The sequence below is a fragment of the Heptranchias perlo genome, chromosome 28 (genome assembly GCF_035084215.1).
Source record: "Heptranchias perlo isolate sHepPer1 chromosome 28, sHepPer1.hap1, whole genome shotgun sequence".
Lineage (NCBI taxonomy): Eukaryota > Metazoa > Chordata > Chondrichthyes > Hexanchiformes > Hexanchidae > Heptranchias > Heptranchias perlo.
In genome coordinates this window covers 35724864-35751022 of record NC_090352.1, presented here as the reverse complement: position 1 = coordinate 35751022, position 26159 = coordinate 35724864, and the positions used below count along the sequence as shown (strand labels likewise).

At 47.4% G+C, this 26159-nt stretch overlaps 1 protein-coding gene across 1 annotated transcript in view; it reads right to left on the bottom strand.

Moving 5' to 3' along the window:
- Positions 1-1795: 1795 nt before the first annotated feature.
- The window catches only part of gdpd1 (glycerophosphodiester phosphodiesterase domain containing 1), a 41047-nt gene continuing 16683 nt past the window's right edge, over positions 1796-26159 (bottom strand). Inside the window, exons 3-10 of the mRNA XM_068008475.1 lie at positions 21433-21568; positions 16497-16542; positions 11742-11863; positions 8980-9069; positions 7461-7594; positions 5812-5871; positions 4866-4917; positions 1796-2870 (exon numbers count right to left, since the gene is read on the bottom strand). Of these exons, the coding sequence (XP_067864576.1) occupies positions 2739-2870; positions 4866-4917; positions 5812-5871; positions 7461-7594; positions 8980-9069; positions 11742-11863; positions 16497-16542; positions 21433-21568 (772 nt within the window). The 3' untranslated portion in view covers positions 1796-2738. The remainder of the gene's footprint in view (positions 2871-4865; positions 4918-5811; positions 5872-7460; positions 7595-8979; positions 9070-11741; positions 11864-16496; positions 16543-21432; positions 21569-26159) is intronic.

The following is a 26159-nucleotide window of genomic DNA, read 5'->3' as shown; positions in this document are numbered from 1 at the left end:
TTTAGTAGGACAGTATTTACCATTATCTACAACACAATATATTAATCATCTGTGCTGCTATAAAACTAAAGTCAAACGACCACAGAACTCCACCCCCTCCCCCTCCACTCTGTATCGGCCTCTGCCAGAGTGAGGATTGTGAACTTACGCTCAGCGTTAAACTCGACACAAAACACATTTAAGTTTTATTATAATGGAGTGGAAAACCCTGTTTTGTCCATGAGTCCATTTCAGCAGCAGGTAGGTGTGTTTAAAAGTTTAAAAAAAATCATGGGAACATTTGATGACCAGCAAATGTTAACAGATCATAAAAAGCTAAAAAAAAAATAGAAATTAAAACAAAAATCCTAATCCCAACATTGTACTCGGTTGAAGAGACGTTAAGTTCTTTTTCTTGAAGCAGAGCTTGCTCGGTTATGGTGATCGGTAACAGGTTCGGTTCCACGCCATTTGGTGAAACCCGGACATTCAGGCCATCTGAACTCAGAGACACCACCTTATCGAAGACCTGCTTCCCCACACACGCCCCTCACCCCCACTTTTTAAACAAACATCACGCTCGTAGTCGGCGCCGAATGTCCAAATGTAATCACTCGCCCGCGAAGGGAGGCAGTGCCGCCAAAATCAGGTGGGTTTTACTTCTAGCTGCGGAGGGGGAGGTGCAAGTGCTGCCTCAGCCTCCAATGGAAAACACCAGTGCAATGGCACCATCTATGACCCACCCCCAAATAAACAACATCGTTGCCCGCAGGCTGCAGAACTCCCAATTAGTTCTGTCGAGGCAGCAGACGCGGCCAACCCCACCATTGGGGGAAGGACCGACACTAAAACCATGGGGGTGATTTTAAACCCCCAAGAAGGGGTGGGTTGGGTTGGGGGCGGGTAGGAGTTGAAAATAGTTGTTTTTTTGGGTCGCAACAGCAAAATTTTCAGACTTTGCATTCCCAGTGGGAAGCCTGGACTTTTACACGCTCAAGTTAACCCAGAAATAAAGCCGGGGTGCAGTTGCAACCCAAAAAACTATTTTCAACTCCCACCCCAACCCACCTGTTATGGGGGGTGATTTTAACCCCCTAAGGAGTCACCAGGTTGCTTAGCGAGCAAGTGCACCGTCTGCCATGGGACTGAGCCAGACAGTGCCCGGGTTTGATTCCCTGCTGCCGTATGCTACCTTGCAGCCCCTGCTGGGAAGTGGTTGTGTGCGGATATCAGGGGAAGACAAGTATTGGGCTCGGTTGCAGTGCCCCCCATGGCCAGATAGCCCACCGCCCTTCACCGTGTAGGTGCCAACGTGAAGAATAGTCACTTGAGTGAGGGCACAGTTGGGTGCCCTGTGCCTGTAGACACAGACCCCCCCCGCCAGCAAGAGTCAGCACCTGAGGAGGGACGTGGCAAGGAATTGAGTAGCTGGAAGGGTGAGTTACAAAAACAATGAGCAGGGATTAATAAACCACAAGACAACATAATTTATTGCTTTGTGATTAACTCTCGGCTATCTCTTGGATTTAATTACTACAATTAGCGTGAAGCATTTTCTTCATCTTTCCTTTCCCATTGATGGCCGGTTTATTTAAAATCGCACCGTTTCCAGGTGTCCGCGTATTAACGGTGAAATTCTGTGTTGTTGGGTTCTGCTCTTAATTAACCTCACGGAGCTACAAGGAGCATTTGCATCACTCGCCCCCCCCTCCAATAATGTAAACACAAGGGGAGAAGAGGAAAATCCTAATTTTTAAAGTTTCCTTCCTCCTCCTCTCCCCCCTCACAAATTCACCCCTCACACTCCTCCTCTCCCCCCTCCCTTCCAATCCTGTAATACTAACAAACGAACAGCCCCCTTTTAGTGATTCTTGTATTTAGGGAATTAAAAATAGTAAATGATGGAAACACAGGCCTGTCAGCGGGAGAGATGCGGGTTTGTCAGAGGTGGGGTTCAGAGAACATTCTCCACCCCCCAAAACCTCGTCCGCATCCTTGCTCTGACCAAGGGGTCCGCACTTAAAACACTGACTTTTCACTTGTTGCCGGGCAAAGCTTTTCCAGAATGTTCTGCTTTTACGACTGATTTTTTTTTTAAAAAAGCAGAGAGTTGATATGATCTGGAATGCACGGCTTGAAAGGGCGGTGGAAGCAGATTCAATAGCAACTTTCAAAAGGGAATTGAATAAATACTTGAAAAGTAAAATATTTTGCAGGGCTTTGGGGAACGAGCAGTAGGGGGAGTGGGACTAATTAGATAGCACTTTCAAAGAGCCGGCACAGGCACGATGGGCAGAATGGCCACTTTCCGTGCTGTACGATTCAATAGTTTCAACAAACGCAGTTTCTTTTTTTAAAAAAAAATCTATCATACAGTCAGTGTTTTTTATATATATATATATATATATGTAAGCATCAGTAACATGAGGAAGAGACTTCCTATTCGGCACCAGACCAAGGAAAGAAGTCCTGGTCTCAAAAAACTAGACTCAAAAGGGTTTAAATATTTATATAATCCTCGTAACCTGTTTCAAACAGAGCCATCAACTTTAAAAGAGAACACTTTCTGCGGCCTAAATTATAGTTAACCGGCAGTGAATGAGACCGAATGATTTTAAGCCATTCTCTTCTTTGCTGCAATGATTGTTTACAAGTGGTGGGTGCCTGCGTTACAAAATACTGAATTGACCGGCCGCAGCTGGTGTGATGGGCCGAGGGGAAGTCTCTGGCCTCTTCCCTCTCCCTCTCCCTCTCCGTTCCTACTGCTCTTTGCGGGGATAGAGTTCCAGAAACTCCTTCAGCCGGGTGGGGTAGTCTGTCATCACGCCGGTCGCTCCCAAATCAAAGGCTCTCTTGAAGTCCTCCTCATCGTTTAAGACCCAAATGTAAACCTGCGGGGGATAGAACGAGCCCAGCAGATGAGTACACGAGCAGAGATCTCGGAGGGTTGCAAGTCTGGAGGGGGTTAACAGAGATAGGGAGAGGGGCGAGGCCACGGAGGGATCGGAAAACAAAGATGAGAATTTTAAAATTCAGGGAAGTACGGCACAATGTGCCTGCAGTTGCGTCCAGCGCTGGTTCTCCTGACTGACCTGTGGATCAGAAGGTCCCACATTCAATTCCTGGTCTGTGTTTTGGTAGCTGATCTCAAATGGGACAGCAATAAGGGACTTAGAACTAGCCCTGGTCCAGTGAGCAGGAGAGGTTAAAAATAGCCAGGGTACCCATTCCTCACTGCGGTCCAGTGACTGCTAGAAAGCGGGTATGTGCGACTGGACTCAGGAGCGTTGCCATCCATAAGCACATGTGGACGTTGGAATAGGCTTGACTGAGATGTGCCCCTGGTCAGATCAAGTCCCTGATGCACCTCCTGATTAGATGGCCTACCAGCACTATCTCGGCTCACATTTAAAGAATGGCCAACTGAGTGAGGTATAAAGCTGATGGAACTGAACATAATCAGAGGACACAGATTTAAGATAATTAGTAAAAGAACCAGAGGGGAGAAGATAATTTTTTTTTAAAAAGTGCAGTAAGTTATGATGATCTGGAATGCACTGCCTGAAAGGGCGGTGGAAGCAGATTCAATAGTAACTTTCAAAAGGGAATTGGACAGATACTTGGAAAGGAAAAAATTGCAGGGCTTTTGGGGAAAGAACAGGGTGGGGGGGGGGTGGGACGGGACGGGACAGGACAGGACTAATGGGATAGCCCTTTCAAAGAGCCGGCACAGGCACGATGGGACGAATGGTCTCCTTCTCTGCTGTACAATTCATTCCAATGATTCTAAGTGTACTCAGGAATCAGTAATTAACACTGAGGGCGTATACTCAGGAATCAGGATACAGTGAGAAATTAACACTGAGGGCGTATATCCCTGCACTTTCAGCACTGGATTTCAATCCATCAGTGATCATAAGTAGAAATGTTTTCTGTTGTCAAAGGAAAGACTTGCATCTATATATCACCTTACACATCTGTCCTGAAAGCACCTTCACATACAATGAATTATTGTGAAGTTCAGTGGCTTGTGAAGATAAACAATGGCAGCCGATTTGTGCACAGCAAGATCCCACGTGTACCCATTCTATGATTCCATGTCATTTGCTTTTGGTAGCGAAGGACGAATTCTCGTCTTTGATCTTTAACGTTGGGATCTGTCACGTCCACCTAAACAAGGTGGAAGCCAGGGCCTCGGTTTAACATCTCATCCGAAGGACGGCCCCTCTAACAGTGCAGCACTCCGTCAGTACTGCACTAGGAGTATCAGCTCAAACTGCTGGAGTGGGGCTCGAGCCCCCCAGCCTGTTGACTCAGAGGGGAAAGTGCTACCAATTGAAAAAAGTTCATAGAAAAACGACATGCGTTTCTATAGCGCCTTTCACGACCTCAGGACGTCCCAAAGCGTTTACAACCAATGAAGTACTTTTGAAGTGTAATCACTGTTGTAATGTAGGAAATGCGGCAGCCAATTTGCGCACAGCAAGATCCCACAAACAGCAATGTGATAATGACCAGATAATCTGTTTTAGTGATGTTGGTTGAGGGCTAAATGTTGGCCAGGGTACTGGGGAGAACTCTCCTGCTCTTCTTTGAAATAATGCTGTGGGATCTTTTACGTCCACCTGATGGGGCAGACGGGGCCTCGGTTTGACATCTCATCTGAAAGATGGCACCTCCGACAGTGCAGCACTCCCTCTGTACTGCAGTGGAGTGAGAGCCTGGATTTTGTGCTCAAGTCAACTCATACACAAGTTGAGGAACTGTTTTCAGATTTCGATCAGTGTTTCAGATACAATATGCAAAAATAAAAAAAACAGGTCTCATTCTGCAGAGGTCAGACGCAAAGTCACACAAACATCGCAGAATAAAAGTGCGTTTTTCACCTGAATTCCTCTCTCTTTGAGATGCTCAAACAGTGCTTTCCTCATCAGTAACCTGAACGGGTGGAAAGGAGAAACATCACAATTAACTTTTAGAATTCTTCAGCTGGGATTTGAGTTTCCAGCCTGCACAGGACTGAGTTTACACTTGTGCAAGTACAGAACAGTGTAGCAGTTTCAGGGTTTTCACGTTTTTAAAATGGCCACTTTCACCGTGCAACATTGCAAACCGGTTTTCTTGGCGCTGGCTGCACCAAAGGGGCTGCCTCACCTCATTCCAGCCGCAGCGCACAACCACTTTCCCCGGGTTGCGTGAACCGTGGGCCATTCCTCCGTCTCAGTTACTGGCCGACGTGCGGCCCCACGAGCCCCATGGTGTGTCGCACTCGCACTACACTAATGCAACCCACGTTTCCCCAAAGGGGGAGGTCCCCCAATTTTGGCCCGTTGCCATAGGGGAGTTGAGAAGATTATCTCTGCATAGTGAGGAAACTGAGAGGGGGAGAGAGATAGACAGATGTAAATAGAGAGAGAGGCAGATCCATATATAGGCAGACCTACAGCAATATAGAGAGTCACAGACAGAGATAGAGAGTCACAGACAGAGATAGAGAGTCACAGACAGAGATAGATAGTCACAGACAGAGATAGATAGTCACAGACAGAGATAGATAGTCACAGACAGAGATAGATAGTCACAGACAGAGATAGATAGTCACAGACAGAGATAGATAGTCACAGACAGAGATAGATAGTCACAGACAGAGATAGATAGTCACAGACAGAGATAGATAGTCACAGACAGAGATAGATAGTCACAGACAGAGATAGATAGTCACAGACAGAGATAGATAGTCACAGACAGAGATAGATAGTCACAGACAGAGATAGATAGTCAGATAGAGAAACAGATAGACATTGGAGTTTCAAGTTAATCGCAAACACTCACGTGTCAGTGAGCCAGATTATAAACCGTCGAGTCCTCGATATCATTCTCGGGTCTTTTAACCTGGAAATGAAACAAAAATACATTCTGGTAGACAGGATTTGGCATCAAATTCCTGTTAATTCTCAAAATGCTCGCCGGTGTCATCAGTAACAGCGAAGCTCTTGATATTTTCATACTACATCCACATTAACTGTGAAAGCGCCCAATGGTAGCATTATAGATTTTGCCCTTTCCAAACCTGGGCTGTGTCTGGAGAGAGCACTGTGAGATGTACAACACTCGGGTGAAGTATCGGTGGGTATAGGTCTAACAATAGGAGGTGGCAGAAATTGCAGATGGCAACTTCAGGGCATCATGCAAGAAACGTATTGGCCATGGTGGGATTCCTCCTGTAGGGTGTTGGTACCGATGTGCTAAAGCAGCCCAGTGACAACACTGCTCATTATTTTCATTTCCCTTCAGTGTAGTTGGCAGGGTGGAAGCACTGGGTATAATGCTACATGAACAGAGGGGCTTGGAAATCAGCCACATTCTGATCTCGGACACGTGGTATATGGCCCACCAGAACCCAGAACTGAATCACAAACCCCACCCCAGGGATTGTCGTCACACCAGCACTGAATCAGATGAGGGTAACAAAAGCTGGCTGCAAATTTCTTGCTGAGCCACCAACCTACCATCGAATGATACAGCACAGAAGGAGGCCATTCAACCCATCGTGCCTGTGCCAGCTCTTTGAAAGAGCTATCCAATTAGTCCCGCTGCCCTGCTCTTTCCCCTTCAAGTATTTATCCAATTCCCCTTTGAAAGTTACTACTGAATGTGATTCCATCGCCCTTTCAGGCAGTGCATTCCAGGTCATAACAACTCGCTGAGTTAAAAATTCTCTTCATCTCCCCTCTGGTTCTTTTGCCAATTACCTTAAATCGGTGTCTTCTGGTTACCAACCCTCCTGCTACAAACCTGACACATTTCGGTTGCCTGGCTTGGGGGGGGGAGGGAGGGGGAGAGAAGAGAGGAAGAAATGGGAGTGTGGATTTTGGGATGGGAGACCCACATCTCCATTGAAGTCAGCTCTCAGTCACAGCAGCTACCAATGGCCTCAGTGCTCCTGGATCAAGGAGGGGGAAATTGAGTCACGATCCTGCTCCGGAGCACCATCTAGTGACCCTTGCTGGCAGTGCACGTGTGCAGATGTGGGGCGCGGACGGGATCGGGCTTGGCTGTGATGCTCACCCCCTGGCAGTTGAACCTGCCGACACCCCATCAGAGCTCGCGAGAACGGCCACTGGGGCAAGGCACGGAGAGCCCCAGCACACTCGGAACCGTGGCTCAGTGAGGGGGTGAAACACCTTCAGATGGGGAGAAAACCTGACAGAGGAAAATACAAGATCCAGTCACGCAGGCAATGAACAGGAATAACCTACCCTCCCCCCCATGGCACTGGACATGGAAACACCAATCATCCCCAATGGCACTGGACATAGCAAACCAATCCACCCTAACGCCATTGCACATGGTAATAAGATCCATTCCACACAATGCCACCCAGCACACCTTCCTTTTCAACCTCTGTGAGGGGGAGTGGTATCAAGGTTTAAGAGATGATTGTTTGCTCCCATTTCAAGAGTTGAAATCCCTTCACTTACTTCAGTATAATTGAGGGCATGGGAATCTCCAGGAACTGCTCCCGCAAAGGGAAAAATGGCAGGAGCCCCGTGTAAAACAGCCCCACCAGCAGGAGAACGCGCTGCAGACTGAACAGGATTGGGATGTTCGGGTTCTGTCAACAAAACAAGAGCAAAGCACTTCACACGTACCAAGAAACTAGCGATAGGTTAAGAAACTTGCAAGTTTATGTTACATCTCTCAAACGTCCCAAATTGTTTCACACACAATGAGTTACCTGGCTGTGCAGTCACTGTTATGCAAACAAACCCAGCAACCATTTTGCACAAAAACAGCAAAGACTTGACTCGAAAGACCAGTCAATTGGTTTTTGGTGGAGGTGATTAAGGGAGGAATGTTGGCCAGGACACCAGGAGAACTTCCTGCTCTTCCAACAGTGCCACCCACACAGGGCCTTGGTTTAACGTCACATTAAAGGACGACACCTCCAACTGCACAGCGCTCCTACAGAACTGCACTGGGAGCGTCAGCCTAGGCAATGTGTTCTAATCCTGGATTGGGGCTTGAACTCATGACCTTCTGACTCGAGAGGTGAGAGTGCTACCAACTGAGCCAAGTCCTACTGCACCTTGCACCATTAATGTCTGTCTCTAGTGACCCTCTGGTGAGACTGTGGGATCGCGACTTTCTTACATTAGCGTGTGAAAACTCAAAAGTGAAACGTGCACACAGAGGGATAGAAAAGCAGAAAGGACCGTGAGTTCCTGCCTAACAGACAGGCAGTCTGAGCTCTCATTGAAACGGCAGCATCCTTCACCCATGCTGCTTAGAGGGAGTGAAAACCAGTTACCTATTTCCTCTGGTGGGGGAAATCCAGAACAAAAAAGGCACAATTTTAAAATTAATGCCAGGCCTTTCAGGAGTGAATCAGGAAGTACTTCCTCACATAAAAAGGTAGTGGAAATCTGGAACTTGCTCCCCCAAAAGGCTGTGAGTATTGAAGGCCAATCGAAATTGTCAAGACTGAGATTGAAAGATTTTTGTTAGATAAGGGCATCAAGGGATATGGTGCAAAGGCAGGAGTTGAATACAGATCAGCCACAATCTAATTGAATGGTGGAACAGGCTCGACGGGCCGAACGGCCCACTCCTGCTCCTATCTCTCCCAGTTACTTTCAGCATCTACTTCCTCCAGGCCTGTCCTGCATGCACTGTGCGACTGCTGCTAGTGCCCCAGGCAGAGTATCACACAACTCAACTCTTCCTGGACGCTTTCCCCAGAGTATATGCCCTCCGTCCACCGCGGACAGAGTCTGACTTTAGTACCAGTGACGCTCGGCAGCAAACGTTGTGCCACTTGGGTTCGATGGCCACTTCCACCGCCACCAACAGACCCGCGAGCGACTGGCGCGGAGCAGTCCTCAAGGAGAATGAGGCAAAACTCCCGGCAGATAACCCAATCCGAGCTTCCCAAGAAACAAAATAAAAAAAGGTGCCCAAACCCCGTGAGGCAGAAGTGGAGCTGAGGCTAAGGCTTACCGTTCGGTAACATTTCTTCACAATATCTTCACTGGCGTTGCCCCAGACGGTGAGGTCCTCCCGATTGTACACTTTCACCAAATCCGACACCTGCCGGACGACAAGATATACAAAAACCAAGTGACGGTGGGACATTTAAATACCTAGACGGGTCAGCCAGTCTAATTACACAGCTCTCTACTTTTGGGGAGGGGGCAATTGGGGAAGTTGGGCAGTGCGTCACAGCGAGATATTCTCCCCGGCTCTTTAAGCAGTTGATACGAGACAGGTGACTCCTGGTAAGGTCCCCTCCCTCTGGTCAATCTGCTTCCACCACCCCCCCCCCTTTCAGGCAGTGCATTCCAGATCATAACGGCTCGCTGCTTAAAATCAATTACTCCACATCTCCCCGCCGCCCTCCCTCCTGATTCTTTTGCCAATTATCTTTAAAAAGGGAAAGCAAAATACTGCGGATGCTGGAAATCGGAAATAAAATCGGAAGACGCTGAAAAACCACTCAGCAGGTCAGGCGGCATCTGCGGAGAGAGAAACAGAGTTAACGGGCCCGATATTCGGAGGGCGGCGGGGGGGTCGACTGGGCAACGCTCCCAGTGAAATCGGGGTGCTCTGCACGCGATCGCAGCCTGATTGAAGGTACTTACCTTGGCTTCCGGGTTTCGCGCTGGAAAGCTGAGCAGTGGGCGGACTGCGCAGGCGCATCATAGACAGTCAGCTGGAGGAGCCCTATTTAAAGGGGCAGTCCTCCACTGACAGACACTGCAGAAAATAGGCAAAATTACAGCATGGAGCAGCCCAGGGGGAAGGCTGCTCCCAGGTTTAATGATGCCTCACTCGAGGTCTTATTGGATGGGGAGAGGAGGAGGGGGGAGGACAGAGATCTTCTCCCCGGCGGGCGGGAGGAAGTGGCCTGCCTCTGCCACCAAGAAGGCCTGGCTCGAGGTGGCAGAGGAGGTCACCAGCGCAACCAACATATCGCCCACCTGTATACAGTGCAGGAGGCGCTTCAATGACCTAAGTAGGTCAGCCAAAGTGAGTACACTTACTCATTCCCCTCCACTCCGTCTGCCACATCACCGCCCCCACCCCACATCTCCTTCTGCACTGCCAACACTACTCTGTCACATCACCCCTCACACCCACTCAAAGCTCATCCTCATCATACCTGCACTTACTCACCTCGCCAGTACTCATCCCGCCACTACCACTCAACCCAATCCTCATACAATCTCATGGCTCTATCTCATACTCACCCTCTCATGCATCTCTTTCACGGCCAGCCTCACTCAACCTGCCACTACCTGTGCTGCAGCCACAGGGCATGCATCACATATGTGCAGTAGGAAGCATAAGGCAAACGTGTCGTGAGCATGAAGGGGATGCACAAGGGTGTTTGAGGGTTTGTCATGGTTTTTACTTATATTTGATTTCTGATCAACTCACATTTCTGTTGGCACCACTACTGCCACGTCTTTGCGAATCTTGTCTGGTTTGTGCAATAATGCCCTTTCCTGAGGATCACTATGAAGACCCACAACTGATGCCACCCATTGTGTCACTGCAGAGTGGGTGTAGGTGTATTTACAGGGCTCTTTTGTGCAGACGACAGAGACGTCGGCGATGTCCCCGGTGGCACCCTGGAAGGATGCAGAGAAGTTGTTGAGGGCAGTGGTGACTTTGACAGCGACAGGTAAGATGATTGTGCTCGGGCCAGCCAGGAGTAGCTCTGCATGAAGGAGGCTGCAGATGTCCACGACTACATGAGGAGTGACTCTGAGCCTCCGTGTGCACTGCTGCTCAGAGAGGTCCAGGAAGCTAACCCTCGGTCTGTAGACACTGTGGCGAGGGTAGAGCCCTCTGCGACACATCTCTCTCTGCCGTTGCCCTCCCTCCTGCTGTGCAGGTGGATGTGTCACAGCACTGTGTTGTGGAGCTCCACGTGTCAGAGGTGGACGGCGAGGCTGGCAATGCAGTTCACCCTCCAAGGAGGTCATGACTGCAGCTACGGCGGCCCCCATCCGGAAGATGTACATCTGAGGGGGTCCGCAAAGTAGGTAAGTGTGTCTGGACCCCGGGGTAAGTGTGCAAGTTTGTGAATTTTATTGTTAGGAGGAGGGTGGTGGAGGCCAAACTTTGTCCAAAGTGACAGAGTGGCCTCCTGCAATGAGTGAGGGTCCCCCCCCCCCACCCCTGTCAAATGGACCTTTGCAGCTGCCACAGGCTGATGGCTGCATCACATCCATTTCAACTGGGAGTGTTTCCCCCAGTACGGGAAACAGTCCCAGTTGACTTGAAACTCCCACCCCTCCTAAAATATCAGGTCAATCAGGTCTGCTAATGACCTGAAGAACCTACTTAATTACTTTAAGTAGCATCCCGCCGGCTTTAATTGCCGGTGGGAGTCCCACATGCGGGGGCTGCGCGCGCATGTCAGCGCGTCACTGGGGAACCCGGAAGTGGGCGGATTGGAGCCAGGCTACAGACCCGCCCCGGGAATCCCCGATTTTTGGAGCCCCCCCTCAACTGCCACGAACGCACCTGCCCGGGGGTGCGAAAATCGAGCCCAATGTTTCAGATCAATAACATTTCATCAGAATGGGATGATTTCATCGGGAGCAGTTCTGATGAAAGGTCATCGACCTGAAACGTTAACTCTGTTTCTCTCTCCGCAGATGCTGCCTGACCTGCTGAGCGTTTTCCAGCATTTTCTGTTTCGATTTCTTAAAAAAAGAAAAAAAAAGGGTTGATTTTTTCCCCTTTGGTACCTTTTGAATGAGGATGTCATTGTTGACCTTTATGTCGATGTTGATTGCCGTGTTGGGAAAGGCTTCGAACACTTCCTTCAGGAGTGGAATCCGTTTGTCGTCACCTCCCTCGCAGCTGCACTCTAATGCAAAGGAACGAGCAAGCAGCCAGAGAGTTAACCCATGAACCGGCAGCAGTCTGCGCACACACACAGGCATTCCAAAGGGCTCACAGCTCAAGTTATTACCAATGGACGTCATCCGATGGGAAGGGACCGGACCAATTCTCCTACCCGCTGAGTGTTCAGGGTTCTGCATCTTACACAACTTTCCCCAGCAGAGACAGTGCACCTGCAACCTGCCCCCGCCACTCTCCTGCCCTTCCCCCACCACCCCATTTCAATGTTTGTCCAATTCTGGCCTCTTGCTCATCCCCGGTTTTCTATGTTTCACCACATGCAGTCGTGCCTTCAGCTGCCTGGGCCCTAAGCTCTGGAATTCCCTTCCTAAACCTCTCCACCTCTCTCTCCTCCTTTAAGACGCTCCTTAAAACCTACCTCTTTGACCAAACTTTTTGTCACATGTCCTAATATCTTCTTATGTGGCTCGGTGTTAAATTTTTGTTTGATAATCGCTCCTGTGAAGCACCTTGGGACGTTTTACTACGTTAAAGGCGCTATATAAATGTAAGTTGTTGTTGAACAATCAGGCCGACTGACCTGTTGTTTTCCATTTGCCCCCAATTAGGGGAGTACCAATGTTTTGCAGCACGAGACTAAAAACCCAGAGGTTGAGAGTTCAAAACTGCAGGGACAAGATGTAGAAGTGAACTCAATAAATCGGGTTACTTGAGAGACATCATAAAAACTCAACTGGCTCATCAACGCTCCTCATGTCTGGCTTACTTTGAGAGTGGAGCAGAAAGCTACGAAGCATCATAAGGCAGGGCAACTCGGGATGAAGGCAGCCTTGCCAGTGTCCCCCACATCCCGAGAACAAAAATATCAATCTGCCCAATACAACTCACTGCTCTGAGAAATGACAGTCACAAACAGTACCTTAGTGTTGAAAGGTACTGACCCATCCCCCCAACTGACCCATCCCTCCCCAACTGCCATCTGTACGATTCTCGCAATTAAATTCCTCCGTGGCTTCATCCCACCTTCAGTGCTACATGTCCCCAAACTCTCCGATCTTCTGATTCTTGCCTTTTGTGCGTCCCCCTCCCTCACTCCTTCCCACCATTGGCAGCCGTGCCTTCAGCCACCTGGACCCCACGCTCTCTGGAAATCCCTCCCTAAATACCTTTCCCTCCTCTTTGAAAACCCTCCATAAAATCCACTTCTTTGACCAATCTTTTGGACGCCCCTCCTAATATCTCCTCCTTTGGATCAGTGCCCATTTATCCCCCCCTTACACCTTGAGACCTTGTTTTACGTTAAAGGCATAGTTGTGAGCCCAGGCAACAAATGTCAGAAGTTTACAGCAGGAGGCGGCCATTCAGCCCATCGTGTCTGTGCCGGCTCTTTGCTGGAGAAATCCAAAATGAATCTCAATGCCCTGCTCTCTCAACATTGGCCCAGTAACCAAGTAGGACTCAGTCCATGAATCGCAGCTGCAGAGGTTATCAAACAAGGCAGATTGAAGGAGGAGTAAAATTACCGGAAAAACTAGGAGAAACGTAAAGACTGACCCTCCACCCCCCCCCCACCATTAAAAAAGCCAAAATATTACAACGAGAAGGATGGAGAAGGCAGGCACCTTCACTGGAGCAGCTAAACTCCACATCTAAAATCCTTGTACATGCCCTGCTCTACCCTGAGGCCTCTGTTTCATTGTTTACACAAGTTCAGCTTAAAGGACGAACTGATATCAATTTGCACAGTAGAGTACACTTTGTGGCACCACTCTCTCTGCCAGCTGGCACGTTCGTGGGACATCACCAGAAGGGAGTGGCGGAAGCTTCATTTAAGAAAGAGAGAAATTGTCATTTCTATTGCGCCTTTCATGACCTCAGGACATCCCAAAGCGCTTTACAGCCAATTAAGTACTTTTCAAGTGTAGTTATTGTTGTAATGTAGGGAAATGCTGCAGCCAATTTGCGCACAGCAAACAGCAATATGATCACGACTAGATAATCTGTTCTAGCGATGTTGGGTTAGAGATAAATATTGGCCAGGGCACCAGGGAGAACTCCCCTGCTCCTCTTCGAAATAGTGCAGTGGGATATTTTACGTCCACTTGAGGGGGCAGATGGAGCTTGGTTTAACGTCTCATCCGAAAGACGGCACCTCCAACAGTGCAGCTCTCCCTCAATACTGCACCGAAGTGTCAGTCAGATCCCTGGAGCGGGACTTGAACCCACAACCTTCTGATAGAGGCGGGAGTGTTACCAACCGAGCCAAGGCTAACACATGGTATACATTCCGGGGGTCAGTATAGGTAGCCCGATGGGGCAGAGCTGTGATGTATGAACATTCTGTACTGTGGATACAGAGGAGCTAGGGGGGGTCTCATATGGTGAGTTTTTGATCAGGAAGGGCTGGGGTGGGAGAAACAAATACTTCAGCATTTTTTTTTTAAAATTAAAAGTATACGTTGTGAATTTTGAAAGAAATCTCCTTCACCAGCCCCAGAAGAAGTGCTGAGCAAGTGATCAACATTCTACCATCATCACTCTGCAACTGGGCACTAGGAGGCGCACAAGAGCAGTCCAATGTCTCTCTTCTTGTAGCGAAAGAGCCTGGAAGCCACTCAGTGCTTCCTCTCCCCTGGCGTCACCACCCGCGCCCCCCCAGAACAGCAAAGCCTCACTCTGTCACGGAATCAGACACACGAGTGACAGAAATACCTCTCTCCCAACTCCAGAAGTCACCAACACCTGCTGAGGCAAGCCTTGGTAACCAGGAGCCCTGTAGTAGCTCGCGCTCTCTACGAGATAATCTGAACACGATGTCGATATTTTGCAGGTGGGGTTGGGTCTCATCTTCGCCAAACTCGATCCTCCCCGCCCCCCACCCCAAGTGCCTGTTCTAGCATAGTGTCGTCAACCCTCCTGGATTGTCCAGGAGTCTCCCAGAACCATGGGCGAATCTCCCAGACACTTCAGTGAGCAATCCATGAGAAAAATTGCTCCAGCCTGACTCACAGCAAACAGCAGGGCCCCAACACGCCCTAGGATGCAATGTAGCCCTGGCTCATCTAACCGATCAAACCACCCAATAGATAGAGCAGTTTCTAGAGCACAAAGGCTTGTGGGTATTGCAGCCGCCATTATTGACTGATTGCCACAAGGAATGACGCATCAGGAAATCAATGGCAGGAGCAGGGTGGTTTGGGTTGGGGGGGGGGTCATGTGATGAATAGAGTCCAACCAGAGTTAGCAACCATATGGGCCATTAGCATGGATAAAGGATTGGTTCGCTTATAGGAAACAGAGAGTAGGCATAAATGGGTCATTTTCAGGTTGGCAAGATGTAACGAGTGGAGTGCCACAGGGATCAGTGGGGCCTCAACTAGTTATAATCTATGTCAATGACTTGGATGGAGGGTCCAAATGTATGGTTGCTAAATTTGCTGATGACGCAAAGATCAGTCGGAAAGTAAGTTGTGAAGAGGACATAAGGAGTCTGCAAAGGGATATAGATAGGTTAAGTGAATGGGTAAAAATTTGACAGATGGAGTATAAAGTGGAAAAATGTGACCTTCATTTTGGCAGGAGGAAAAGAAAAGCAGTAGAGAGAGAGATTGCAGAACTCTGAGGTACAGAGGGATCTGGGTGTCCTAGTACATGAATCACAAAAAGTTAGTATGCAGGTACAGCAAGTGGTTAGGAAGGCAAATGGAATGTTGTCATTTATTGCAAGGGGAATGGAATATAAAAGTAGAACTATTTTGCTACAGTTGTACAGGGCATTGGTGAGACCACATCTAGAATACAGTGTGCTGTTTTAGTCTCCTTATTTAAAGAAAGGACATAATCGCTTTAGAGGCGGTTCAGAGAAGTTCACTCGACTGATTCCTGGGATGAAGGGGTTACCTTAGGTTGGACAAGTTGGGCCTGTATACATTGGAGTTTAGAAGAATGAGAGGTGATCTTACTGAAACATATAAGATCCTGAGGGGGCTTGAAGGGGTAGATGGTGAGGGGATGTTTCCCCTTGTGGGAGAGACTAGAACTAGGGGCCACAGTTTAAAAATAAGGGGTCTCCCATTTAAGATGGAGATGAAGAGAAATTTTTTCTCTCAGAGGGTCATGAGTCTGTGGAACTCCCTTCCCCAGAGAGCGGTGGAGGCAGGGTCATTGAATATTTTTAAGGCTGAGTTAGACAGATTCCTGATTAACAAGGGAGTCAAAGGTTATAGTAGGTAGACGGGAAAGTAGGGTTGAGGTTGCAATCAGATCAGCCATGATCTTATCAAATGGCAGAGCAGGCTCGAGGGGCCAAATGGCCTACTCCTGCTCTTAATTTGTATGTTCGTGTGTAGGACGGTATGAGGAATCCTGTCAGATATTCTTTCTCCACTCTGGCGCTCAATACTCCGACTGCAGTGTCCCCTTAGCTCTCCCAGCTGAGATCAGCTAAGCCAGCATTAAGGGGCAGATATTCCTGGCCCAAATGGATCAAACAGCAGCACGAGAAACTGTGCAATTATTCCAAGCAAACACAGAAGTTTGCTTTCCAGTGGGACGTGCTGAAACATAATGCTGCTCCAGTACCTCAAGCAATTTGCAGATTAGCCAAGGGCCCCTGTGTACAAACCAGATCTTCTTACCTTTCTGAAAGGAGATACTCAGCCTGCAAAGGTAGGGCGGGAGCTCCTGAGGGAGGGGGGGGAAGAAGAACAGTTCACATTAGTACACGGATTACTCATGCACTGACGTAGAGCAGTCACTTGATACATCGGCAATGCTGGTTCCAAATAAAACAGAAGTAAAACAAAGAATCAAAACCTTCAAACATGTGCCACGGCCACTCAAGAGAGACGGGTCTCCAATGTGCAAACACAGGGTGACTCACTAAATGAAGCCGTGGTTCATCCAGTAGAGGAAGGGCTGGCAGAGTTGAGAGGGGCCCCAGGTCCCCCTTGGATTAACGACTTTCGTTCCTCCTAATGTACTTTTGTTCTGCATCTTATAATCTCAGCTGTTGGTGATTTTTTTTTTTTAAAAAGTGTTTTGCGAGATCTTCCTCGAGCCAGTCCACAGCCTTGTCTGGCTACAATTAAGATCACTGGTTAGATGGATCGGTTCAGACGAAGGTGGCTCACTAACTGCATTAAGGTATTTGGCAAAAGAACCACAGGCAACATGAGGGGGGAAAAGAAAATTACGCAGCAAGTTGTTCTGATCTGGAATGCACTGCCTGAAAGGGTGGTGGAAGCAGATTCAATAATAACTTTCAAAAGGGAATTGGATAAATACTTGAAGGGGAAAAATCTGCAGGGCTACGGGAAAGGAGCAGGGGAGTGGGACTTATTTTCTAGCTCTTTCAAAGAGCCAGCACAGGCATGACGGGTTGAATGGCCTTCTTCTTTGCTGTATCATTCTATGAACCCATTTGATCTCATTCTTCTCAAACCTACTGTCTCCCAAGGTTGTTAACTCTCCCGGATTGTCCTGGGGTCTCCCGGTATTGTAGATGAATCTCCCAGACACTGCTGCGAGCAACCCAGGAGAATTTTAAAAAATCGCTGTGGCCTAACTTTATAACATACCCTAGGATGCAATGTAACCAATAAAACCACCCAATAGAATGAGCAGTTTCTGGAGCGCAGATGATTGTGGGTATTGTAGCCACCATTATTGACTAATTGCTTTGAGCATTGACGTGTCAGGCAACCAATGGTAGGAGCGGGGTGGGAGGTCATGTGATGAAACCTCCTCGAATACCGTCCAACCAGAGTTAGAAACGTAGAAAAATTTACAGCACAGGAGGCGGCCATTCGGCCCATCATGTCTGTGCCAGTCGAAAAAGCTATCCAGTGTAATCCCACTTTCCAGCACTTGGTCCATAGTCTTGTAGGTTACGGCACTTCAAGTGCTTATCCAAGTACTGTTTAAATGAGTTGAGGGTTTCTGCCTTTACCACCCTTTCAGGCAGCGAGTCCCAGACCCCCACCATCCACTGGGTGAAAAAATTTTCCTCAGCTCCCCTCTAATCCTTCTACCAATTACTTTAAACCTTTGCCCCCTGGTTATTGACCTCTCTGCCAAGTGAAATAGGTCCTTCCTGTCCACTCTGTCTAGGCCCCTCATAATTTTATACACCTCAATTAAATCACCCCTCAACCTCCTCTGTTCCAAAGAAAACAACCCCAGCCTATCCAATCTTTCCTCATAGCTAAAATTCTTCAGTCCTAGCAACATCCTCGTAAATCTCCTCTGTACCTCTCTAGTGCAATCACATCTTTCCTGTAATGTGGAGACCAGAACTGTGCGCAGTACTCAAGCTGTGGCCTAACTAGCGTTTTATACAGTTCTAGCATAACCTCCCTGTTCTTATATTCTATGCTTCGGCTAATAAAGGAAAGTATCCCATATGCCTTCTTAACCACCTTATCCACCTGTCCTGCTATCTTCAGAGACCTGTGGACATGCACTCCAAGGTCCCTCTCTTCCTCTACACCTCTCAGTATCCTCCCATTTATTGTGTATTCCCTTGCCTTGTTTGACTTCCCCAAATACATTACCTCACACTTCTCCGGATTGAATTCCGTTTGCCACTTTTCTGCCCACCTGACCAGTCCATTGATATCTTCCTGCGGTCTACAGCTTTCCTCCTCACTATCAACCACACGGCCAACTTTCATATCATCTGCAAACTTCTAAATCATGCCCCCTACATTTAAGTCTAAATCATTAAAATATACCATAAAAAGCAATGGACCTAGTACTGAGCCCTGCGGAACCCCACTGGAAACAGCCTTCCAGTCACAAAAACACCCGTCGACCATTACCCTTTGCTTCCTGCCACTGACCCCATTTTGGATCCAATTTGCCACTTTCCCTTGGATCCCATGGGCTTTTACTTTTCTGACCAGTCTGCCATGTGGGACCTTGTCGAAAGCCTTGCTAAAATCCACATAGACTACAACAAATGTGTTACCCTCATCGACCCTCCTGGTTACCGCCTCAAAAAATTCAAATCAAGTTAGTCAGGCACGACCTTCCCCTAACAAATCCATGCTGACTGTCCCTGATTAATCCGTGCCTTTCTAAATACTGTCCCTCAGAATTGATTCTGATAATTTGCCCACCACAGAGGTTAGACTGATTGGCTTATAATTACTAGGTCTATCCTTTTCTCCCTTTTTAAACAAAGGTACGTTAGCAGTCCTCCAATCCTCCGGCACCATGCCTGTAGCCAGGGAAGATTGGAAAATGATGGTCAGAGCCTCTGCTATTTCCTCCCTTGCTTCTTTTAACAGCCTGGGTTACATTTCATTTGGGCCTGGCAATTTATCTACTTTCAAAGATGCTAAACCCCTTAATACTTCCTCTCTCACTATGCTTATTCCATCCAATATTTCACACTCCTCCTCCTTAACTATAATCTCTGCATCGTTCCCCTCTTTTGTGAAGACAGACGCAAAGTATTCATTAAGAACCAGACCCACATCTTCCGCCTCCACACATAGGTTACCTTTTTGGTCTCTATTAGGCCCTACTCTTTCCTTAGTTATCCTCTTGCTCTTTATGTATTTATAAAACATTTTTGGGTTTTCCATAATTTTACTTGCCAGTATTTTTTTTCATGCCCTCTCTTTGCTTTCCTAATTTCCCTTTTAATTTCACCCCTGCACTTTCTATACTCCTCTAGGCTTTCTGCAGTTTTGAGCTCTTGGTGTCTGATTTAAGCTTCCCTTTTTTGCCTTATCTTACCCTGTATGCTCCTTGTCATCCAAGGGGGCTCTAGATTTGGCAGTCCCACCCTTTTTCTTTGTGGGAACATGTTTACTCTGTACCCCTTGAATCTTCCCCTTGAATGCCTCCCACTGCTCTGTCACTGATTTACCTTCAAGTAGCTGTTTCAGGTCCACTTTTGTTAAATCACTTCTCAGTCTGCAACCATACCGTCTCCCCATTACAGCTAGTACTTCACTGGCTGTAAAGCGCCTTGGGACGTCCTGAGGTTGTGAAAGGCATTATAGAAATGCAAGTCATTCTTTTCTTTCTACAAAACGTACAGAAGGGGCCTCAGTTCAACTTCTTGCCCGAAGCCACCTCTGACAATGTAGCACTCCCCCAGTCCTGCACCACGCTATCAGCCTTGGGTTAGGAGCATAAGTCCTGGATGAGGCTTGAACCTTCTGAATCAGCGGTGGGTGTGCTACCAACTGAGCCAAGCTGTAAGACTTGTCTGGTTACAGCGGACAGGAATGGCATGGACATTATCCAACCCAAATCGACTGTCGTTGCAGGAATTTCAGCACATTAGCTGCTGTTTGACTGTGCCGGGAATCGTTGCCACAAGATGAGTTGGAATGAAGACAGCCCCCTTGTCCCAGTTGATCTGATCTCAACCTGCCAGAACACGAACCCTACTGACTCCCTGTTATAGCACCTTGCTGTTCCTTAAATGAGTCCCATCCTGGCACCCTCCCCAGCTGATGACCTCTCTCTCAACGTCTGTCCCACATTTGCCCTTTACAGCTCTGAACCTGTGGCCTTTTGTTTCCTGCGGAGTGTGTGAAATGCTCTCTTCTTCCAGATATTGAGCTCTCAATCCAGGTCAATGACGTGCGAATTGATGAGTAAATATTACACAATAGATCAAGAAACACAAAGCAGCATCTACATGGCTGCATTTCAAAGGCGCATTTCTAAAGTTTCAAGATGCTGTGGTTGTTATAATGTGGAGATGCCGGTGATGGACTGGGGTTGACAATTGTAAACAATTTTACAACACCAAGTTATAGTCCAACAATTTTATTTTAAAATCCACAAGCTTTCGGAGGCTTATCCTCCTTCCTCAGCTTCACATTCACCTGAGGAAGGAGGAAGCCTCCGAAAGCTTGTGGATTTTAAAATAAAATTGTTGGACTATAACTTGGTGTTGCAAAATTGTTTACAAGTGGTTGTTATAGACAGTCCCTCCCTGGTTATCATTTGGATTAATTTGCCAGGTCAGCCCATTATGAGAGGCTTAAATTCTATCTGGGGATATTTGGCATCTTCCTCCATTTATTTATTTTTTTGTTGTGCAAGGGGATTTTGGAACTGGACAAACAGCGTCGAGTTAGCACTCATCTTTGGAGTCAGAAGGCTGTGGGTTCGAGCCCCACTCCAGAACGTGAGCACGTAATCCAGGCCAACACTTCAGTGCAGTACTGAGGGAGTGCTGCGTTGTCAGAGGTGCCACCCTTCGAGTGAGATGTTAAACCAATGGCAGCCTGAGCCACTTATTCACGCAGACGTGAAAGATCCCGTGCCACTGTTAAAAAAAAAAATGAGCATAAAGTTCTCCCCGTGTCCTGCGCATCATTCCTTCCACAGCCATCACCTGTCTGTCATCTCATTTGTTGTTCTTGGGATGTTGCTGTGCACACAATGGCTGCCATGTTTGCCAAAGTAACAATTCACTGTACGCTTGAAAGATGTCGACAATGTGCAACTTCATTCTGTACTTTGTGGCATGAAGTGACAGGCTGATGCAAGAGAAATACCACAGCTGTTTAAGATAACTTTTAGAAAATGTTTACCGCTCACCGAAAATTTGAGATCAGCGATATTCGCATTCATCCCAGTGGCTCGCTTTAAGTTGTTGTCATGTGACACAACCACTTGCTCATCTTCGGTCAGGTGACAGTCGAGCTCCAGCATGTCCGTCCCCAACTCCACGGCACTGAAACGGTCGAATGGTAAAAGTCAGTTAATTTACAAGTACCAAGGAATGAGTTACAAATACAAGCTGCTCAACAGAATAGTTACAGCGCAACAATCACCGAGGGATAGAGCATGAGATCCCAGCGCACGCTACTCCCCCACCCAAGTCCTCCACCTCCCCTTCTCCAGCCAAAGGACCAGGATAGAGAACCATTTTTATCCCTTCATTAAATCAGAGAATCAGAGGTTTCAGCAAAGGTTGCTGCCTATACCAGAGTTATCCACTTGAATCCCATCTCCCTGCTCTTTCCCAATATTCCATTAATGTAGTTTCTGGGGGAGGCGGAGACGGAGACAGAGACACCTGCTCCTGAACCACTTTTTCCTCAAGTTTTCTCCCCACCTCCAGATGGGAAACACGTGGCCTTGTTAGGGGAGGAACAAAATAAATCCCGGAAGTTAATCTGTTCACCCACCCCCCCCCCCGTCCCACAACGTGGTATATGGACTCCTCAACGCACTGTGCCACCCGCTCAAGCTAAATGCGTATAAACATACAAGCTGCGGATCGCAAAGACCAAAGCTGGGGTCGACGAGGGCTTCCAATGCCAATCGTTATCCAGTGACGCCAGCCGGCAGCCCAGGTGTGTGAACGTCAGGCGAAGACAGGACCAGGCTTGGACGTGAGACCCTCCACAGTCGAATAGCCTGCCAACAAGCACCATATCTTAGGGTGAAGAATGGCCATTCCACAGGAACTATACCAACGAGGCGGGGGAGAAGAAAAATATAACCCCCTTAAAATGTCAGTGTTAATAAAAAAAAATGGAGGACACTATTTCCATTCCTAGTTTCCCACAAAGCTTCCCTGATTTTCAATCAGTTGCTTTCATTTTGGTGACCTGTTTACAGAAACAAAAACCAGACAGTTAAAGTCAAAAGTTCGGGGGCCGGGGGGGGAGGAACTGGAGGCTAACAAAGTGAAAGGAAAACTTAAAACTTCCTCATGCAGCATCTCACACAGCAGGTTATTACTGACACAGCAGAGAAGCTTAGAGTTTACAGCACAGAACGGCGCCATTTGGCCCACTGAGTTTGTGCCGGCTCTTTGCTAGACAATCCCAAAACCAATCACACTGCCCCGCTCTCTCCCTAAAGCCCTGCACCTTCCTCTGTTTCAAACATTTATCCAAGTTTCCTTTAAATGGTGCCTTACCTACTCCCTGTGGCAAACCATTCCAAGCTCTAATAACCCTCCACCCAAACAAATTTCTCCGAATCTCTCCGCAGTCTCGTGGTGACCATTTTAAATCGACGGCCTCTTGTTACGGATTCCCCAATCGGAAGAAATAGGTCTATCAAAGCACCTCATCATTTTAAAAAACCTCGACTAAATCGCGTCAGCCTTCTCTGCCCTGGGGAATTAAGCCCTTCACACATAGCAAAAAGTTTGGGGGATCCAGCCAGCCGCAAGATACTAGCACAGTTTGAAGGACAAATGGGCTGCTCCCCTTTCTCCTAGCCAGCTGGTTACGGAGGGGCTTGGGAGCAAGTCAGGAGGTCACTTGCCCCCTCTTCCAGCAAATGATGCTCAACACATTGCAAGGGTGATTTTGAGGGCCGGGATGTGGAAAGGGAGTAGTCTATCCAAAGAAAATGAATAGTTTCCATCCCAGAATGCTATATAAATGCTAGTTGTTGCTGTAATCTAACATGAAGGACGGAGACGTCAACAGTTTAGAACTCTGTTATCTGAATCCACGGGTCAGATGACAGCCTTGAAGTGACTGCCTTGTATCTCTAATTATTTATGTGGTTTCTATTTTACCTGTTATCTTTTTAAACCGCAGACAATGAGTGCAGCCCGAGACTGCTTCCTGCTGACATCAAGGGCACTAAGAGCACCTTTAGCAGATAAAAAAAAATTCCAGTTGCTTCATAAGTGACAGGCGTGGCTCATTTGGTAGCACTCTCACCTCTGAGTCAGAAGGTTGTGGGTTTGAGTCCCACTCCAGAGACTTGGGCACAAAATATTAACTCTAGTAGAGTACTGAGGGAGTGCTGCATTGTTGGAGGTGGCATCTTATGGATGAGACGTTAAACCGAGGCCTCATCTGCCCTCTTAGGTGGACGTAAAAGATCCTGCGGCAAGAAAAGCAGGGGAGTTCTCCCTGGTGTCCTGGCCAGTTTTTAATCCCTCAACCAACATCACTAAAACAGATCATCTGGTCGTTATCTCATTGCTGTTTGTGGGGCCTTGCTACATGCAATTTTGGCTGCTGCATTTCCCTATATTACAGCAAAGATTACACCACTTCAAAATCTACTTCATTATTACTTGGGGGGGGGCGGGGGGGAAGAGAGCAAAGAGGAGTGCTCACAGATAGAATTCTGATTTGAGTATATAGAATCATAGAATCTTACAGGACAGAAGGTGGCCATTCGTCCCACTGTGCCTGTGCCGGCTCTTTGAAAGAGTTATCCAATTAATCCTGCTCCCTGTTCTTTCCCCATTGCCCTGCAAATTTTTCCCCTTCAAGTAATTTATCCAATACCCTTTTGAAAGTTACTATTGAATATGCTTCCACCCCCTTTCAGGCAGCGCATTCCAAGTCAGAAAAACTTGCTGGGTTAAAAAAAAATTCTCATCTCCCCTCTGGTTCTTTTGCCGATTATCCTAAATCTGTTCGCTGGTAATTGACCCTCCTGCCAGTGGAAACAGTTTCTCCCTATTTACTCTTATCAAAACCCTTCATAATTTTGAACACCTCTACTAAATCTCCTCATAACATCCTCTGCTCCAAGGAGAACAATCCCAGCTTCTCCAGTCTCTCCACATAACTGAAGTCCCTCATCCCTGGTACTATTCTGGTAAATCACCTCTGTACCCTCTCCAAGGCCTTGACATCCTTCCTAAAATGTGGTGCCTAGAATTTGGACAGAATACTCCAGCTGAGTCCTAACCAGTATAACTGATATGAAAGATGAATAAAAAAGGGGTAATATGCGTTCTACTGTTCTGTGATCCGTCTATACTGATACTCAACAGGAGCAGATTAAAGTTGTAAGACTTATTTGAGATTTAGAGTTTCTTCGATTTACTTTTCTTATGTTGATAGAAGCAGCGTGGTGCTTCTCTTGTTTTTATAAACCAAAGCAGTGATTATGACATTACGTTAATTATACGGCTGGTCCCACCACAGTTATTTGTTCCTTCATTCCTGTCCAAATTTCTCCCCCTCTCTCCCTCCTCTCCTGAAGGTGGTGACTCATCCTGCAGTATAGCTTCACATCCTTCCAGTACCTCAACACAAGAGGCACTTCATGAGTGAGCCAGCGGGTTACTTGTCTGTGGTGTGGTGCTAGGGACAGTCACAAGGGAGCTCAAAGTCAACAAATGCACACTTTCAATAAGGGGGAAGGGGCAAGTCCACTGGAATGTGATCAGGATTAGGAACCGTGATTTCTTGGGATTTTGTGACCATTTTTTCCACAGAAAGGATACAAAAAAAAGAGGTACATTTAAATGTTTGCTTTTAAAAGCAAAGTACATTCACACAAGTTTTTTTTTAAATAAAAAAGGTGGTTAAAATGCTAATCAGCTGGGTATAAAAGTTGTCCCCCAAAAGCTGTAAACAATAAGCAATGTTTTAGTCTGTCTCAGCAATTGCAAAATTCGTCACACCCACTGTGTTGGGAAATCCCTAGTCCTGGGCGCTCGGCAGGGGATGTTTGGCATAGCCCCCCACCCCCTCTGTTTGTAAGCACGGGAATTAAAACAGGGATAGAAACACTCACTAACCATCAGGTTCTCAAATAGAAAGCTGCGCAGGCAGGATTTTGCCAGACTCAGTAGGTTAGGATGCAGGAGGGTGGTTACAAGTTACTTTGTTTAAAAGAAAGAAAGACTTGCATTTATATGGTGCCTTTCACGACCTCAGGACGTCCCAAACCGCTTTACAGCCAATGAAGTACTTTTTTGTACTGTTGTAAGAAACGTGGCAGCCAATTTGCGCACAGCAAGCTCCCTGAAACAGCAACGTGATAACGACCAGTGGTGTTGGTTGAAGGATAAATGTTGGTCAGGACACAGGGGAGAACTTCCCTGCTCTTCTTCGAAACAGTGCCACGGGACCCTTTACGTCCACCTGAGGGGGCAGACGGGGCCTCGGTTTTAACGTCTCATCCGACAGTGCAGCATTCCCTCAGCAGTGCACGGGAGTATCAGCCTGGATTTTGTGCTCGAGTCCCTGGAGTGGGATTTGAACCCACAACCTTCTGACTCAGAGGCGAGTGTGCTGCCCATTGAGCCACAGCTGACACAGTTTAATGCAAGCAAGGTGACCTTCCCCCGCCGCCCGATGCAGGAAAGTGTATTGTGTTCATTATTTTGTATTAGTATGTGAAGATCGGTTATATGGATTGAATTAAGTGAGTCCAATCATATTATGAAATAAAGCAACTAAACAATTTATATCTGGCCTCGTCTTACCAAGTGTTTTCTTGGCCCACCTTTGAAAAGATTGGAAGGGTACATTTGGGAGGCTCACATCAATCACACTTACACATGCAATAAAAGAAAGAAAGACAGACTTGCATTTATAGAGCAC